Genomic DNA, 17,210 nt, shown 5'->3' on the forward strand with positions numbered 1-17,210 from the left:
ATTCTCTCATTTCTCACGTAGCCTTTGTTGTTTCTTTAGTTTGTTTTCCTTCAATTTATTAGTTCCAGTAGCCTACCATCCATTTCACCTTTATTTTCAACTTCTCACAAATTTATTTATTGTCTTTAGTTTCTTTAACTTTCAATTCCTAAAACTTCTAGATTGTTACTACTTACCATTTACAACTCCTTTTTCAACCACTCCACTTTAATATTTTTTTCCACCCCCATACTTAATCACATCACCCATCTTTTCATCATTTTTACCTTATTTAATTTATCAAATACCAACATGCCCCAAACCTTAGCCAACTAAACCCATTTTCAGCTTTAGGTCGAAATTAGCCTCGTCAAAACCCGTGAGTTACGAACTCGAGCCATTTAACTCCTAAAATTCCAGTACTTATTACTTCTCCGGATTAAGAGTATGATTTTGTCAACTCATAAAGTCAAATTAACACTAAGTCAAAAAAGACGTCGTTTGATTTAGTGTGGTTAGACGTACAGTTGGAATTCCGAAAGGAACGTTTCTAATCGGTTTTCTGTGAACACATTGGCGTGCCAAGTGGAGATTGCTATTTAGTTCCGTCAAGGGAAGTAGTAACCGGATTTAAATGTCCCACGCGGTTGAGGGCATTGGTTCGAGCTAGGCTCTTCTAGAAAGCAAAGCTGCCAGAGTTCTAAATCACGAACGTTTCGTGGTTGTTCGATCGGTAAGAATTAGTTATTGGACGTTCCATAACTAATTTACACAAGGAAGGGTTGGTGTCCGAGGCGTCCTTGGTAGCTATGACTAACTTATTGGAAAAGAGGAGTTCATCCAATTTCGAGGATCGGTTCAAAGACGAGGAAAATTCGCGCCTAAAGCTGAGCTCATTCTAATTAATTTTTCTTAATATTTATTTCACGGTTTTTATTATTCTGTTTTCAACTTTTACTTTTGACGTTATTTTTCTATTAATTTCAGGTTTTCAAATTTTTATCCCCCCGAACGTCTTGGGCACGACAGCTGTCCCGACATAAATCTGGTCAAGCGAGCAACAATTTACAGTAAACCAGTCTCTGAGAGATCGACCCTACTCCCTATATTGCATAATTTGCAAACTAAGGCGTATGTTTATATTGGTGGATTCGACACCCATCAACCAAGCACAAATTTGAGAAATAGCTTTTGAAAGAATAAACTGTCTGCACCAATAAGACTACATACTGAATACAACAACTTTATAATTTGAAGCCTTCCAGCATAACTCAGATGCCTTGCAGACCAGCTAGTGACCTTAACCAATATCTTATAAATCAAAGCTCTATAGTTTGAAAACGTTAGTTTCCTAGATACAAGGGGCACACCCAAATATCTAACAGGAAGTTGACCAATCTTGAAACCAATAATGCTTCTCATAAGTTCCACCTCCTCTTCAGAAACACTAGCAATAAATAGCTCACTTTTTAAAGCATTAACCTACAAATTAGAAAACCAACTCCTTCGGTGGTCTAGGTGTTCAAGGGTCAAATTGTGCTCATCCAAGGTATTTAGATCATTTTTTTAAGTTCAGATTCAGTTCGGCCCAAAAAATGAGTTTATTTTTTATCCAAACCCAATCCAATTTAAAAAAGTGATATTGGGCCCGACCTAGCCCACCCATATTTGATTATTTAGATTAGTTTTTAACAAATTAAATGCTAAAAAATACAAATATTTATATTAAAAAATACATTAAAATGCTAAAATAGAAGCTTTTAACAAATTAAAAATACATTAAAAATATTTATATTAAAAAATACAAATAAATATAATAAACATTTTACTGTATTAAATATTATTTTAAAAATTTTATATATTGGGTTGGGTTATTTAGTTGGATAAGCTTTTTTTTTGGGTAATGAGTTTAATTGTTATTAGGTTAGTGATTTAATATAAATTTATAATTATTATTCAACATATAATATTAATATATTTTTTTTATAACATAATATATTTGGGTGGACCAGGCAAAAAATATTGCCCAATACCCAATTCATATAGAAAATGGACCTTGAATTTTACTCAAGCCTATTTTCCAGATCTTATATTTTGTCCAAACCCTCTCACTTTTTAAGTGTGCTTTCAGGCCTAGACAGGTGGCCTGGCCTATAACTAAGTTTAGTATACACTAAATATCCACCATAGAATCAACAAATTTCTTTGCAAATATGAGAAGATCGTCTGCATGAGAAAACTTATCTCTAAAGCATTTAGGGTGATATTTGAAAACTCCATAATACATTCATTGCAACAATAAAAAAAGGTAAGGAGAAAGATCACCCTGCCTTATTCCTCTCTAAAAAAATTAGTAAGTCTTACGTTAAGGGACATGGAAAACTTAAAAGTAGTGATACAAGTAACAATTCACTTGACAAATTACTTAGGGAACCCTATGGCTTTTAGAACAAAGAGAATAAAATTTGGTGGTGGAGTCAAGGGTTGGCAGGCTCGGCCTCCCTAAAATGAAATTTTTTTTATTTAGGCCCCTTTATAAATTATAAATTTTTTAAGTTAATAATGATAAAATTACATTGTAGCATTCAAATGATAAAATTTTGATTTATCATTTAAAAATGACAAAAATATAGGCTATCCCACCCTAAAAAATTTTTGGCTTCACCCCTGATAAAATCCCCCTAAAGAAAAGAAGAAGTACAAAAAAAAACTAAATTATACAATGTGTAAATGTTGAGGATTAAACTTTTTAAGAATCAAGATTAAATTGACATATTTTATAAATATTGAAAGTTAAAATGCTATTATGCAAATTTAAAAACTTGCCATCATTAGAGACTAGTGACCGAAAAAGATAATATTAAATAATTAAATAATTATTTTGTAATTTTTAATAGTTTGATGAAAAAAAAACAAAAACTAGGTGACTAGTATTATTTTACCCATTTAAAATTTCCCTCAAAAAAGAGTTTATATTTAAAAATCCTTCGAAATTACAGGAAATTCAAAAGAAGAAGGCGGGACTTTCTCTTCTTCTGAAAAAAATTGACTACTCGACCCACTTCCACATCTCCGACGAAATTCTTCTCTAAAACAGTAATTTCAGGTCTGCTTTTTTTTTCCTTTTATTTATTATTTCTTTAGTGATTCCTAGATGAGTCGAGGATTTGTTGTTAATTTCATTTTTAGTTCAATTGTAGCGGCGCTTTCCGTGGATGAAGAAATCTCGGTGCCGAACCGGGTTTTTTTCTCTTCAAAATTTCAAATCTTGAATGTTTATGTGCTTAATCTACTTTAGGGCGATAAACCCAAGAAAAATCCGTGCAAATGGCGAAACGTAGAGCCAAAAAAACTGTTAAAGAAGTTCCAGCATCAGCTGAATGCAAAGTAGAAAGAAATGACAAAAAGGAGAACCAAAATGAGGAGAATATATCCGGATTAATCGATCAGGAAGGTATAATTTGCTCTTGAATCACGTTTTTATATTGCAGAAATATGTTTGAATTTATATTATATTTTGGGTATTTGTGCATTTTGCCATTCATTTTGTTGTAGACCACCTTTCGGGGATATAAATATGTAATTAAACCGTGGAAACTGTTTTGAATTGGTATTATAGGTTGGGTATTTGTGCATTTTATCATTGATTTTGTTTTAGAGCACCTTTTGGGGATATAAGTTTTAAGCGAATAAACTATGGAAACTGCTTTGAAATTGCTCACATGTTTATGTCATTCAATTGTTTTGCTTTTCTGTAACAGTTGAGCGGCAATGTGCTGCAATTAGGGCTGTTCGTGATGTAGAGATTGAACATATGCTGACTGCTTTGCGATTATTACGCTCATACTGCAGCGAAGAGCAGCTTCAAACACCTGCATTGCAATTTTTTAATGAAAATCTCCCAAATCTATCAATAGTAAGAAATGCAGAAAATGGACAGTTCGAAGTGCAATGGAAACACGAGGATGGCAACATCTCCATTCACGGTGCTGATGGAAGAGATGTACACGCTTCTCTTTTACATCGTATGTCCTTAGTTTATGCAAACCGCCCTTCCATTCCATCATTCAGTGGCTTTGAGTTGTCAACTGAAGCAGGTAGCTTTAAAACTTACGCAATTTATGGTGCTAACATCAATTTTGATATTTCATATTGATTTTGTCTGAAATGAGTTGCTTTATTGATGGCAGCCAGAAAGAGCCTTCTACGGGTTGACAGTCAACAAATCAAGGACCTTGTATGTTCTCTTTACCCTACATCAAAAACTCAGAAAATAGTAGAAAATAGATTAGTTTGTTCTTTAAAGACTGAGTAGCTATACAACATTTAAGGGGTGATTGGATGTTGCTGCATGTGTTATTAACTTGAAGAATGGAGGCTGCCTTTATTCTTGCGTATTATTATTTTCTATGTCATTTTGCATCTCTTTTTTTCCGAGACACAAATTTCAATCCTCGTACTGATCATGATCTAATTATAGACAAACAAAAATTGGGTTTCTTTGGGGTTTAACACATACCCTTTTTTGTGTATTGTTGCAAGATGTAGGCAATCAGTACATTAAAGCATGTTTGACCTGTCATCTATTCATTGATGTTATGTTATAGACCAAAGAGTTCGTTATAAAGTTTCAACTTAAAAGTTTCTGTTTTGCAGGTTTTGGAGGGAACATCTGAGAGTCAGATGTTTGGAATGCATGATGGTCTTCAAACTCCTGGGGTTTGTACTTTCTTTTTCCATAATATTTCAACCTCTTTTGTTTGTAAACCAGGATTCCAATTTATCATTTTATTTCTGTGTGTTGGGGCGGCCCGGGGGGGGGGGGGAGATTGCATCGGTAATGATAACTTGGTTTTCATCACTTTTCTCCATTTTTGAACTGTTGAAGCTTCCCTGAAATGATTGTTGTTAACATTTTGCACGATTCGGAAGGGCTGAAGTTTCTTATGATGATTTTAAGTTTTACTTAATATCAAAATGATAGCTGGAAAAAGGAAAATGGTTCATTATGATGAAGAAGACCATTTGTAATTGGTAGGGAAAATTTAAACTGTGAAAGCTTGTTCCTAGTTGTATATGCTAGTTTTGCTGTTTAAGTCCTTTTGTGCTTGTTCCAACTATTGAGGACGAAGTGGCCCCCTTGTTTATATAACTTAGTCATTGGACTGAAAAGAAAATGGGGGAAGGCAAAAGCTTCTTCTTATGAAATGTTCAATCATTAGATAATATCATTGCAAAATTCAGTCAATGATCAATAGGGTGAAACCAGAAATTTATATTAGGGGTGTCGGAGTTGATTATAAATTTTTGGGTGTCAAAGTGCAATTTTACTATTGTATTAACAAAACTAAAATGTTACCACATATCTAGACATTTGTATAAAAATATGATCCTCAAATTGTTTGGAAAACTAACTCCAAAAAATTTGAAAGTATCTGTGTCAAAAACATTTGTATCCAGCAATCACACCTGAGAATGAATAGCATAATCTTTTTGTCCACAAAAACCTTCAATTGAATGATTTATCTTATATTGCTATTATTTCAGGTGACCAGCCAAAGGTTATCAATTGGAATGACACCCAAAACAAAGAGGTTGCCTAAGCCTGGGGAGATTCTTCTTTCAGTCCATGGATCACCCCTTGGTGTCTACAAAGAGGAAAATATGGAAGCCATACATGGTATCATTTTAGTCATGTTTTCCCATTTTCTTTCTAATTTTCAAGGTCAATGCAGGTTTTGGCCCAGTGCCTCATGTCCCCCTTGTGGGGTTTGATCCTGCAGGACCAGGATTTAAAATTCTGGCACCTGCTCTAAGTTTGAGGGGTTATCTCATTTCAAATAAATAAAATTCAATATTCTGCAGGAACTTGATTTTGTTTTCTGCTGATTAAATAGAACTGATTTGAAACCTCTCAACTAAACCTATCCAAGGACTGGACTATCTTTACATGGCTGGCCTTGGACAAGGTGTTACAAATTTGAGCTGGCCTAGCTCGGCACGAATCAAGCTGGCAGGCCAGTCTGACCCTGGCTTCTCACGTGGATGGTTCTACAATCAAATCAATTTTGTTTTGCTTATTTGAACATAACGGTCGATGCGTTTTCATTTATGTGCAAGATGTTCTTGAATTGCACATACTTCTCATTTCTGAAAATTCTGCTTGCAGAGTCTGAGGAGGGGTGATTGACTTTAAATCGATGCCACAATGGCCAGAAATTTCTGTATGCCCTGGAATCATCCTACGACTGGTTATTATTGTAATACACTGTGATATCTTGAAGATGACCCTGCTTCTGAATTATAATTAGGATGTGTTGTTACTTCTCGAATTTGACTCAGTTGTTTGACTCAAATTCTAGTATATTGATGCTTAACTCGAGGAAACTCATTAGCTTAATCAAGCTTTTAATATTTAATATAAATAATTTTATTTTTTCTGGTTAGTATTGAATATATATGTTTTCTAATTCAAACTTGAATTCGAATATCAATAATCAAGTTTTAAATCAAATATAATTATTAAACTTGTTCTTTTACTGAATAACCAAGTTTAATTTAGTTACTCTGCCGTATTAATTGTCATGTCAATAGCTTTGATGCAGGTACTATGTATAGTTTATTTTTTTGAAAAGTTTTTCCATTGTATCTTAATTACAATATCCGAGTATGTGTATAAAAATACCAGAGTGATTCAAGAAAAATAGAAAAATAAAGAATCTGAAAACCACAAATATTTTTGTCTGAAATTACATTAATATTTTAAATCTGCAAAAGATTCTTCGAAGGAAAAAAAACTGCTAAAGATTCTTACATTTAAGTTAAATGAAACAAATTGCACAAACTGATGTCGAGTTGAAAGATGAGGTGCTTGGCTCCGGGTAGGCGTGTAAAATTGTAGGGATTTTTAGGTGAATGGGGAAGAGAAGGTGGAGGGTTTTCTGTTTGAAGGAGATAGGGACTTATTTTAAAAAAGGGGGAAATTTTAGGGGCATTTTTATGAATATCGATAGTATCAGCAAAAGTTTAAAAAACTTAAAAAGGAACCGCTTTGATCGGGAAATTGAACCCGACGTGAATCGAACACGCAACCTTCTGATCTGGAGTCAGACGCGCTACCATTGCGCCACGGATCCGCGGGTGATGGGTTTCAACATTGATATTACTTAATCACTATAGCATAGGAAAAAATCAAAATCTACTTGTCTTGTTTAATGTCTTTAAATTACATATCAAGTTCAAATTTCATTGAAGAAAAATGTAAATTAAATGTTAAATATCAGATTTATTATTTTTTAAAAAATTTTACATATCAAGTCAGAGCAATTGCTAAAAAAAAAGTCATGACGAAAAAGATTTTTTAAATCCAACTGTAATATAAAGTCACGTGAAAACTAATTAATTAAATTCAAATTGAAATATAATTTTTTCGGAACAGCCGGTTGAGCCGGCCACCAAAATTTCAAAAACAGAAAAGCGCCACAATAGTTGAGTTTTGTCTATCGTTTACTTGCATCTTTCAGAAAAAGAAAAAAGTATCGTTCAGTTGCCGCTATAGAATTTGAATACGGATCCATCGCCAATCTCCCTAAATAACACTCGCTCTCTCTCATTGACTCACCTGCTTTGCCTTTGTTTTCTTTTTCATCTTTAATAATAAAAATTCAAAATGAAGAAGGGAGCTAAGAGAAAAGCAGCTTCTCAGAAACAAGAAGAAAATGAAGTAAAAGCTTCACAAGAGAGTCAAAAGGAAAACCTTAAACCTCTTCCCAAAGCTAAGCGTGCTAAGACCTCCAAGCCTCAGTCCCAGCCTGAGTTCTTCGAAGATAAGCGTAACTTGGTACTATAATTTCTCCGTTTCATTTTATTTTCTTCCGTGTTTTAAGTTTGTTGTTTTGGGTTTTAATTTTCTTTATATGCATATCATGAGTTTCGTGTTTACTGAATATCTGGATAGTTACAAGGTTAAAAGATTTAGGTTATGCGCTATTTTTTGAACTTAATATTTGAGATTTTAACTGTGGAGAACGCCGCGGTGAAGTTTAAATTTTAGTATATGAGCTTTCCGCATTCTTATGTGAAGATTAATGCTTAATGGATGCAAATAAGGAGCTTAAATTCTATTTATTGAGATAGTTAAATTTCTTTTTTTTTTTGGGGGGGGGTGGGGGTGGAAGTGATGTCTTGGTTTATTTTTGTTTTTTAAAAAAAAAATTAAATTTTGATGAAAACTATCAATTTATTTTCTGCAGGAAGACCTATGGAAAGCTGCATTTCCTGTTGGAACTGAGGTTGGAATTTTGAATTTCGTGCGTTGAATATAATTTTTTGTTTGTCTTTTTAATGAATTTGAGTTCTATTGGTTACATTTCTTTTTTCTTTTGTTGTGTGAAAGTGGGATCAATTGGACTCAGTTTACCAATTCAACTGGAACTTTTCGAATCTAGAAGTGAGTTGCAGGAGTTTTTTTGGCTTGGTCTTTTCTCATTTTTAGTTGCTAGTTTGCTGCTTTTGTTTTCTCCCAAGTATATCCGAAATTTGGTTTAGAGCTGACTATACTTTTTTACTGTTCATTTTTCTGGTCAGGATGCATTTGAAGACGGAGGAAAGCTATACGGGAAGAAAGTTTATCTCTTTGGTTGTACGGAGCGTAAGTAGCTCACAGCCCTGGCCCTTTTTTTCTTTTTGCACATTAATATAGACAAATTGCGGTTCGTGAGGGAGAAAATGGGGTTTTATGCCATCATCTGCAATACCTCTTTTATTGTTAATTATTTATTATCATGTTAAAAGGTAAGAAAGAGACCTTGTGTGTTAGTTCTTGATTTGAGCCACGTTCCCGTAAGTTTCTTTCTTGCATCATGTAGTTTCAATTTACTCTGATCTGTCCCTTTTTACTCTGTGTTAATTTTAGTTATTTTTTATTTGTGTAGCTCAACTGGTTCCTTACAAGGGAGAAAACAAAGTCATCTGTATACCTGTGGTTGTGGCTGTAAGTTCTAACATTGTTGTGAAGTGATTTTAATGCTTGTCATGCTAAACTGATTCAAAGCATGTTTCTTTCTTCTTCAACTTGTGATGAGTGGGAGGAGTTGTAATAAAATCTTATTCAGCCGTACCTCTGTGTGGTTTCGAAGTTATATATTCCATTGCTGAGCTCATTTTAACATTTGAGTTGCGGTTGTCAGCTTAGAATCTCTGAACTTGGGGCTTCCATCTGAATGTCTTGTATTTTTCTTTTGATAGAAAGAGTTAGTGTGCTGTCACTTTTAATATGGACAAAATTAGGAACAGTCTTGAATGTTGGAGAGTTAAAATCTTCTCACTTCAGTTTTGTTTCTTTTATGATTTATAACTTTGCATCTTTGTTTTTTTGTTTAGTGGTCACTGCAACTACATGATCTAGTTGTATTTTCTTATCAACTAATTTTGGACTTTTGGTTCTTCTTTCCAGGTTGTGTCTCCTTTCCCACCTTCAGATAAGATTGGTATTAACTCGGTGCAGAGAGAAGCTGAAGAGATTGTTTCAATGAAACAAATGAAAATGGATTGGGTTCCATATATTCCACTTGAGAAAAGGTTCCTAGTTTTGATCATTTTCTTCTGATCAGATTTAAAGTTGTTTAGGGGAATTATTTAATTTTGTTAATCCATATAGTTGGCCAAGTTGATAAATGAAATATTATCTATTTTCGTTTTTATTAATTTTGATTTGAAATCTTTTTTTGCTAAATCCAAAAACACTAATGCCACAAACTGATATTCCTATGAATGAGAGTTACATACAAAAGCTTTACATTGTAAATGAGAAAAAAAAACTGTTAATTTTTAGGTAAAGCTTGTCACTTTTCTACTCGTAATGGACAACAAAATTATGATTGCCTACTGCTTTAATTTGATTTTGAATCAATTTTTCACTTGCTTGCATGTTTTTATTCCTCTACAGAGACAGCCAAGTAGATAGACTGATATTTCAAATATTCATCTTAAGTTGCACGCAAAGAAGGTATAATTATGCAGCCTACCACTTACAATCCTCTTTAATTTTATTTGTTTGAAATTGTCAACTTGGGTCACATTGCTGCTTTTGGTCCTCTCTAAAAGAATTTTGCCATATTAAAGGTAGACTTGTATGTTGTGTACGTGCTCCGGAGGGTTTAAGTGCTGGAATCCGGTTTGTTTCCTTTGAGTTGTCAGTGCACTCTGATAAGCTTTGTTGTTGTGTCCATGCTTGAACAGTACACCAAACGAAGTGCTGAGACTGAGAGACTTCTGTCCTGCTTATTGAAAATAACAATATCACTGAACCTTGTGGTCATCCACAAAGGCTTGAGCACTTTCCTATCAATTTGCATTGATAATATTTGGACCTTATGATTTCCTATTCAAATGTCCATGTCTGTAGAACACTATGTAATGTTCGTGCATGAGCAATGTTGCCCATTTGATAATGTACTTTGAACAAACATTAATTTCTGTCTTGCATGGACAGTAAACAGTTATTTCAGGGCAAACTTACTAACTTCAAATGTCTTTCTCTATCATATTTCCCCCTGAATGTGGGTGTGTTAAACCGTGTTTGTGTGTTTTCAATGCATGCGTGTATATTGGGTTAACTTTTTGTATTTGAAATTCCTTCTGCAGGGTTGCTTTGAAACAAATGAAAATAGACCGACTCAAGAAATATGAGTATTGTTTGCCTTGTGAGTTCTCTAAATATCTCCGAATGTTAAATTGTGGATTATATATAACTTCGCTTATCTGCTGCTTATCCCGATGACTTGTCAAAGAGGAAAATTCGAAGAAAAAGAACCCTTATTTATTGCTCTGTTGTTTGGAATGCCTCTATCGACAGATTTCTATCAGCCTTTGAAGGAAGACGAACTTGAACAAAGCACTGAGGTTCAGATAATTTTTCCAGCAGAACCAAAGCCGGTAAGGTTTTCATATTTTCTGAGAAAACTAGCTATGATCGACAGTAGACTTTCTTGACATTATTGGGTGGATTGAGTTGGTTTTAGAGGTTGAGCTTATCATGCTTTGGTAATTGAACTGTTGCATTCAGGGTTTGTTTGAGTCACTGTTTTAAGGCTCATGGCTGAAAAAAGGTGTTTGCATGAATGAAGCAAAGAGTTAAAAAACAAGCCATGGACACATGCATATGTATTTATGTATATATCTATGATACTCCTAACAGTCAAAACTTGGAGGCTTGAAGTTCAAACATTGCAGAGGGTGGGTTTCTGAAATGTAACAATGCATCCTTATACTTGCAAACTTGAGCTATATAGTAGATGTTTAAAAAAGTTGACAAGAGATCAAGAACTAAGCATCGTTAGTTTATGGACATAATCTAGTTCTTATTTTTGAACTGTAAACTGTCCTTCAAATGAAAATATCTCATTAAAAGAAAAGTCGGCTTGTTTGATGTGTCCTTGCATCTTAAAGAATTATTTTGATTGGAGAGGTTTGAGGTGCTTTTGCTAGATTGTGTTGTGCCTTATTGTCCAGGCAGTGCTTGACTATACTGCGTGTATCCATTTTTATTGGGATAATCTGCCAAATATTTCGTAAATTGATACATCCGTTACGGTCTTGCAGGTTTTTTGTGAATTTGATTGGGAGTTGGATGAGCTTGAAGTAAGACTTAACTCTTTCATCATCATGTTATTGTCCAATTAGCATGATTTTTTTGTGATATTTGAATAATGTGAACTGGTAGCTTGGTATTATTTCAATATTTGGTTATTTATTTATTAAAACTCGATCAATCATTTTAGCTTTGGCTGTTCATTTGTTCTTGTCATTTCTACCAATTTGCAGGAGTTTACTGATAAGCTGATCGAGGAAGATGAATTAGATAAAGATCAAAAAAATGCTTTTAAGGTGAGTTTCATTTGAAGATCAGCCAATAAATTGCAGGTATTATGTATTTCCAACTACTAGTTCAGCCCGACAAGCTTTTGATCTTGTAGGAGTTTGTCAAGGAGAAAGTTCGAGAGGCGAAGAAAGCTAATCGGCAGGTAATTGTTGGCAACATTGCTTCTTGACTTGTGAAAATATATTTTGGTTAGGGACGATGAATTTGGATGTAGGCTAACTAATTTGCCCAATTCCATTGTTATAGGCAAGAGAAGCTCGCAAAAAAGCACTCGAAGAAATGAGCCAGGAAACTAAAGCAGCATTCGAGAACATGAGATTTTACAAGTTCTACCCAGTTCAAACTCCGGATACTCCTGATGTATCAAATGTTAAAGTAAGGTTCTATGAAATACTGCCTTACACATAGTTTTAACATCATGTCTCATCAGCACTAATTGTTTTTCATACATTTGTAATAGTTATAAGCAGGTTTTCTTTATAGTCTTTTTTTCCCCTTTTTTGAAGGTTTCTTTTATAATTACCAGAGCTTGTTGCATGATGAATTAAAGCATTTCATTACTCTCATGTCATTTCTTGAGATGCAATCTTCCAAGCATTGTCCAAATACATGGATTTTAAGTTAAATTGGTAAATTTCATGATTTAAATGTCATCAATGAAAAAGCAGAATAATTTATCTTTAGACACTTTCCCTATTAGTAATCATTTAGAAAATTAGAATAATGGTATGATTGGTTATTTTTCTGAATTATACTTTTCATTTATTTATTATTTTGGGTGGTTCTGCCTTGCAGGCTCCATTTATAAACAGGTACTATGGGAAGGCTCATGAGATTCTCTAATGGAGCTTTTTGTCCAGGATCTGGTTCCAGTTGAGGGTTACTCTCTAAAGCCTGCTTCGGCTTACCTAGCATTAGTCTGCTTTTTCCCGGACGTTTAGTGATCATGGCACTGATGCCTCCATCAAACTCGGGTAATTTCAGATGAAAAACTCTAAATCCTAGACCTTGTGGCCTTTTAAAATTTTTTGAAGGATTCCTTCAAGCTTTAAGGTGCTAAAATCCCCTTTCCAACAGCATTAAGCATCCCTTTTCAGATTTAACCTTATCCTTCTCAGCTCTCTTTTATTCCCACTTTATGTAACTAATAGTAGAGTAACATTTATATGGCGATTCAATTCTTTGAGCAAAATCAAAGGGAAAAAAAAAACTAGCCCAATGCTTGTTTCTGTATTAAATCTCTTTGGAGGATAAGCTCCCAAACCTTTGGGCAAGGAAAACTGCACCATTAGCATATGGGATGGCTGGGGCAGGGGATCTTTCGTTCACCCAATCTACTCCTGAAATCCAATATATCCAATTCACTCAAAAGTGTCTTGGTTTTTGGGTTTGGTGTTTTACTAATTCGGGTTAACTTGATCAAACTTGCTATTTATAAGTACAAAATTAATTTTTTTATTTAAATATAGATCAAATAAATTAATCATGAATTATGCATATGACCATTTTTTTTAGAGCATACAACAATTATTTCATACTAATATCCAGTTTATAAACTTCAAAGCTAAAATATTTCAAGTAAATTTAATTAAAAAATGCATTAAAATTTATGAGTTGTGATGTAGTGGTTATCTCATTTATTAATTATGAAGTTGAGCGTTTAGTTTGTATTTATGAGAATAGAGCATATTTTATGACCAGTTGTTTATTTTTTTAGAGATTATTTATGTTGAGAGAATTAATCAATGCTATTGACAGTGAATACCTTAATTTTGACTAAAAAGCAAAATCCATTAAAATTTTATTTTTCTATTAAATGTTTTTGTAATAAAAAATAATTTTAAGTACAATATGATTATATATTAATATTTTTTTTTCTAAAATATAATACCAAACAATATATTAATAAATAAAAAAGCAATTAGAATCTTATAACACAAATTATTGATAGACTATTATTTGGCGTCCGAATTTGACATATTTTTCTAACATGTTATATTTTTTTTATCATATACCTGCACTTGTAAAAATTTATTTTAGAGTTGATTTGATTAAAGTTCATAATTAACTAATAATGTTAATAATTAATTTTTATTAAATCAATCATAAAACTCAAAAAAATTATTACCATCATATTTAAACAAATTCACAATTAATACTAAAAATTTAACCCTACCTACTAAATATATCATAATTGCTATATTAAAAAGTGTAAAAAGACATACTAAGCCTTTTTCACCAAAAAAAAAAGAAAAAAAAGACATACTAAGCCTTATTTATAACGTAAAAACTAAAATAATGGTTCATGAAGTGAGCAGAGTATACATAAAAAAGGCCGAGGCCCAATCTATAAGTGACAGTTAAAATGACTCACCGCTGTCTAACTAACTCTTCCTCTCCCAACTAATTCCCCAACTACCCATCCATCAACCATGTCCACCTCCACCAACACCGCCGCCGTCAAACCATCAACTCCACCGGAACCAACACAGCCACCACGGCTAATACCATCTCTTCCAGACGACTTGGCTTTAAACATCATAGCCCGAGTCCCAAGACGCCACCACCCAACCCTTTCATTAGTCTCAAAATCAATGAAATCCCTTATCTCTTCGCCTCTCCTTTACGCCGCCCGTTCCCTCCTCAGCTGCGCCGAGCACTTCCTCTACATCTCGCTCCGCCTCCACACCAGCCACTTCATGCGCTTCTACACACTCTACCAAAACCCCAATAACCCATTAAATCCCAAATACTCGCTCATCCCCCTCCCTCTTATCCCTTCCCCTTCCTTAGTCGGCTCCGCCTTCGCCGCCATCAACCACAAAATCTACGTCCTCGGCGGCTCCATTAAAGACATCCCTTCTCCACAAGTGTGGTCCCTTGACTGCCGGACCCACAAATGGGAACCAGCTCCGAACATGCATGTTTCCCGCGAGTTCGCCGCTGCCGGAGCCTTTGACGATAAAATTTACGTCATCGGCGGTTGCGTGGTTGATAATTGGGCTAGATCGAAGAACTGGGCTGAAGTTTATGACCCCAAAACGGGGAAATGGAACTCCGTTCCAAGTCCGATCCAAATCCGGGACAAATTGATGCATGCGAGCGCTGTTATTGATGGAAAAGTTTACGCTATGGCTGATAGAAACGGGGTTTGCTACGAAGTGAAAAGCGGGAATTGGGAAACGGTGGACAGTGATTTGGATAATGGGTGGCGAGGGAGAGCTTGCGTGATCGATGGGGTTTTGTTTTGCTATGATTATTTGGGGAATATAAGGGGGTATGATGTGAAGGAAGGGACTTGGAAGGAATTGAAAGGGTTGGAAAAAGGGTTGCCGAGGTTTCTATGCGGTGCTACGATGGCGAATTTGGGAGGGAAGTTGATGGTGGTCTGGGAATCAAAGAATGAAGGTGGGAAAGAAACGGAAATTCGATGCGCTGAGATTGAGGTGAAGACAAATGAAGCTGGGGAGTTATGGGGGAACATTGAGTGGTCTGATGTTGTTCTTTTGGTTCCCAGAGAAGCTTCCATTGTTCATTGCTTGGCAGTTGCTTTGTGAAACTCAATGGAAACGCTTGGCTGGTAAAGTTTTTTGCTTTGAATCCTTCTAATTTCATACTCTATTGTTAACATCTTGAATTTTCATCTTTATGTGAAAAACAATGATCTTCACTTAGCTGTTAAGCCTTAACAGACTCCCATGTTAGACACAAATTGGGACATCAAGAACCTCCTTCAATTATTGATGATGATGCTATCATATAAAAAATTGTCTCTTACATTGGTCATTTTTAGCTGATTCTGTACGATGTATTATTGGCATACGATTGACATACATGTGGTAGTTAAAGAAAATTAAGTGTCGGAGCAACATAGCTTAAGGGCCTTAGGCTATTTTACAATTGCAGGTTTGATATTTTACCTCTCTTTTTCTCAATCATTGTCTAACTTCCATGGAGAAGGTGGTAGAGGTCTCATGGATTAGTGTTTACCTTGTTACTGACTCGAGAAATAGGTATGTGTCCTACATGAGTATGCTCAATTTTTCATATATTCAGAGGAAGTACGTGTGAAGCACGAGTGTCTACATAGATCCCTCAATAAAAATGAAGAGTTGGAATACTATAGGTGTTTACTGCTACTTAATCTCCTTGCTTATTCTTATGGAATCAGGATCTGATAAATAAATCAGGAAACAAACTTTTCATTTTCTATCACTAAAGCATGAAACTGTTAAGCAGAGCTGTTTATAGAATCTTTATGTGTGTGTATCGAACTTTGCTTGTATATTATCTAGCTCTTTTATCTGGACGTAACATTTAACTTATAAAAACTTGAAGCTATTTTCTTATGTCCTCGTAAATATTTTTCATGGTTGCAACTTTCTTAGTTCTTTTGTTGATGCTTTATATTGATGCTATCATCTTTACCAGGAGGAATGTGCCATGCCAGAAGCAGCAAAGCTTTGGATTGAGCCATCCCACTAATGCGATGTGCTATTAAACTCCGTGGAAATGGCATTGCAATCTCATGGTCGAAGTGGTTCACTCTCTTCTAAGGTTACTTTGTTTAGAAAAGCTTATTTACATTTCGGAAATAACTGTTATAATCAATGTACTTATGTGGCCGTTTAAAATAAAGGAGTTTTATTAACTTCAGTACTGTCCACTGTGTGAGAGTGTCTGTAGCACAAGTAATGTAAGTGGTGATATCATTGTCATCATATGTTCTTTCCCAAATTATGATTTGGATATAATGTTAGAAATTTTAAGTTGTAAACGTTTGTTTATAGTTGAATTTATTGAAGTTGGAACTTATTTGTAAACATGTTTTTGGAGAGAGATTATCTTGTCCTGGGTTTCTAGAGTGTGTTTTTAGAGGTTGACCGATTGGTGGTGATTCAATTCATCTAATTAATTCACTCGATCAGTACAGAGAGAATATTTAGTACTTATCTATATTTTTTTTTGGGTGAATTAGAAGAGGAGGATAAAACCCAGAAACGCGATTAGTGCAATTCGAATCTAAACCACACTTAAGGCGATGAACACCCTAGTCATCAGGTCAACACACGGAATTCAATTGTTTTTTTTTTCTTGATATAGTTACAAGTACAAAATAGAATACAAATTGCTAAGTATCAATATAAATATATGTTCAACTGATATAATTCACAGCGGGACTTGAACTCAATCCTTATCAAAACTACATTGGATGATATTGTCTAATTGTTAATTAGAGTAAATATACTACACTGGGCGATATTGTCTAATTGTTAATTAGAGTAAATATACTACACTGGGCGATATTGTCTAATTGTTAATTAGAGTAAATATACCCACTATTTTCACA

At 34.4% G+C, this 17,210-nt stretch overlaps 3 protein-coding genes and 1 non-coding gene across 10 annotated transcripts; 3 read left to right on the forward strand and 1 right to left on the reverse strand.

Moving 5' to 3' along the window:
* Positions 1-961: 961 nt before the first annotated feature.
* On the forward strand, positions 962-6,425 carry LOC107911650 (uncharacterized). 5 transcript variants are annotated; one of them, XM_016839521.2, is made up of 8 exons: positions 962-1,110; positions 2,979-3,085; positions 3,169-3,433; positions 3,741-4,076; positions 4,170-4,216; positions 4,636-4,698; positions 5,527-5,659; positions 6,149-6,425. In XM_016839521.2, exons 3-8 carry the CDS (start codon positions 3,307-3,309, stop codon positions 6,163-6,165), a joined length of 723 nt encoding a protein of 240 aa, XP_016695010.1. In that variant the 5' UTR covers positions 962-1,110; positions 2,979-3,085; positions 3,169-3,306; the 3' UTR covers positions 6,166-6,425. The 5 variants fall into 5 exon arrangements, with proteins under 5 accessions (XP_016695010.1, XP_016695009.1, XP_016695008.1 ...); XM_016839520.2 differs by having other exon boundaries at positions 3,180-3,433; XM_016839519.2 differs by having other exon boundaries at positions 3,278-3,433.
* Positions 6,426-7,043: 618 nt separating this feature from the next.
* TRNAW-CCA (transfer RNA tryptophan (anticodon CCA)) lies at positions 7,044-7,115 on the reverse strand. Its single transcript has one exon. It is a non-coding gene; the product is annotated as a tRNA-Trp (tRNA).
* Positions 7,116-7,388: 273 nt separating this feature from the next.
* On the forward strand, positions 7,389-13,098 carry LOC107911651 (protein HEAT INTOLERANT 4). 2 transcript variants are annotated; one of them, XM_016839522.2, is made up of 14 exons: positions 7,389-7,819; positions 8,232-8,270; positions 8,375-8,428; positions 8,566-8,629; positions 8,913-8,971; positions 9,434-9,558; positions 9,926-9,985; positions 10,624-10,682; positions 10,835-10,914; positions 11,581-11,619; positions 11,803-11,865; positions 11,955-12,002; positions 12,107-12,235; positions 12,656-13,098. In XM_016839522.2, exons 1-14 carry the CDS (start codon positions 7,649-7,651, stop codon positions 12,701-12,703), a joined length of 1,038 nt encoding a protein of 345 aa, XP_016695011.1. In that variant the 5' UTR covers positions 7,389-7,648; the 3' UTR covers positions 12,704-13,098. The 2 variants fall into 2 exon arrangements, with proteins under 2 accessions (XP_016695011.1, XP_016695012.1); XM_016839523.2 differs by lacking the exon at positions 8,375-8,428 and having other exon boundaries at positions 7,411-7,819.
* A 1,060-nt stretch (positions 13,099-14,158) lies between these two features.
* On the forward strand, positions 14,159-16,683 carry LOC107911652 (F-box/kelch-repeat protein SKIP6). Of its 2 annotated transcripts, XR_001687955.2 has the most exons (3): positions 14,159-15,440; positions 15,767-15,873; positions 16,292-16,683. XR_001687955.2 is itself a non-coding variant. In XM_016839524.2 (2 exons), exon 1 carries the CDS (start codon positions 14,293-14,295, stop codon positions 15,415-15,417), a length of 1,125 nt encoding a protein of 374 aa, XP_016695013.1. In that variant the 5' UTR covers positions 14,159-14,292; the 3' UTR covers positions 15,418-15,440; positions 16,292-16,683. The 2 variants fall into 2 exon arrangements, 1 of the variants encoding a protein (XP_016695013.1); XM_016839524.2 differs by lacking the exon at positions 15,767-15,873.
* The last annotated feature ends 527 nt before the right edge of the window (positions 16,684-17,210 follow it).

This window comes from Gossypium hirsutum, chromosome D11 (assembly GCF_007990345.1).
Source record: "Gossypium hirsutum isolate 1008001.06 chromosome D11, Gossypium_hirsutum_v2.1, whole genome shotgun sequence".
Taxonomy (NCBI): domain Eukaryota; kingdom Viridiplantae; phylum Streptophyta; class Magnoliopsida; order Malvales; family Malvaceae; genus Gossypium; species Gossypium hirsutum.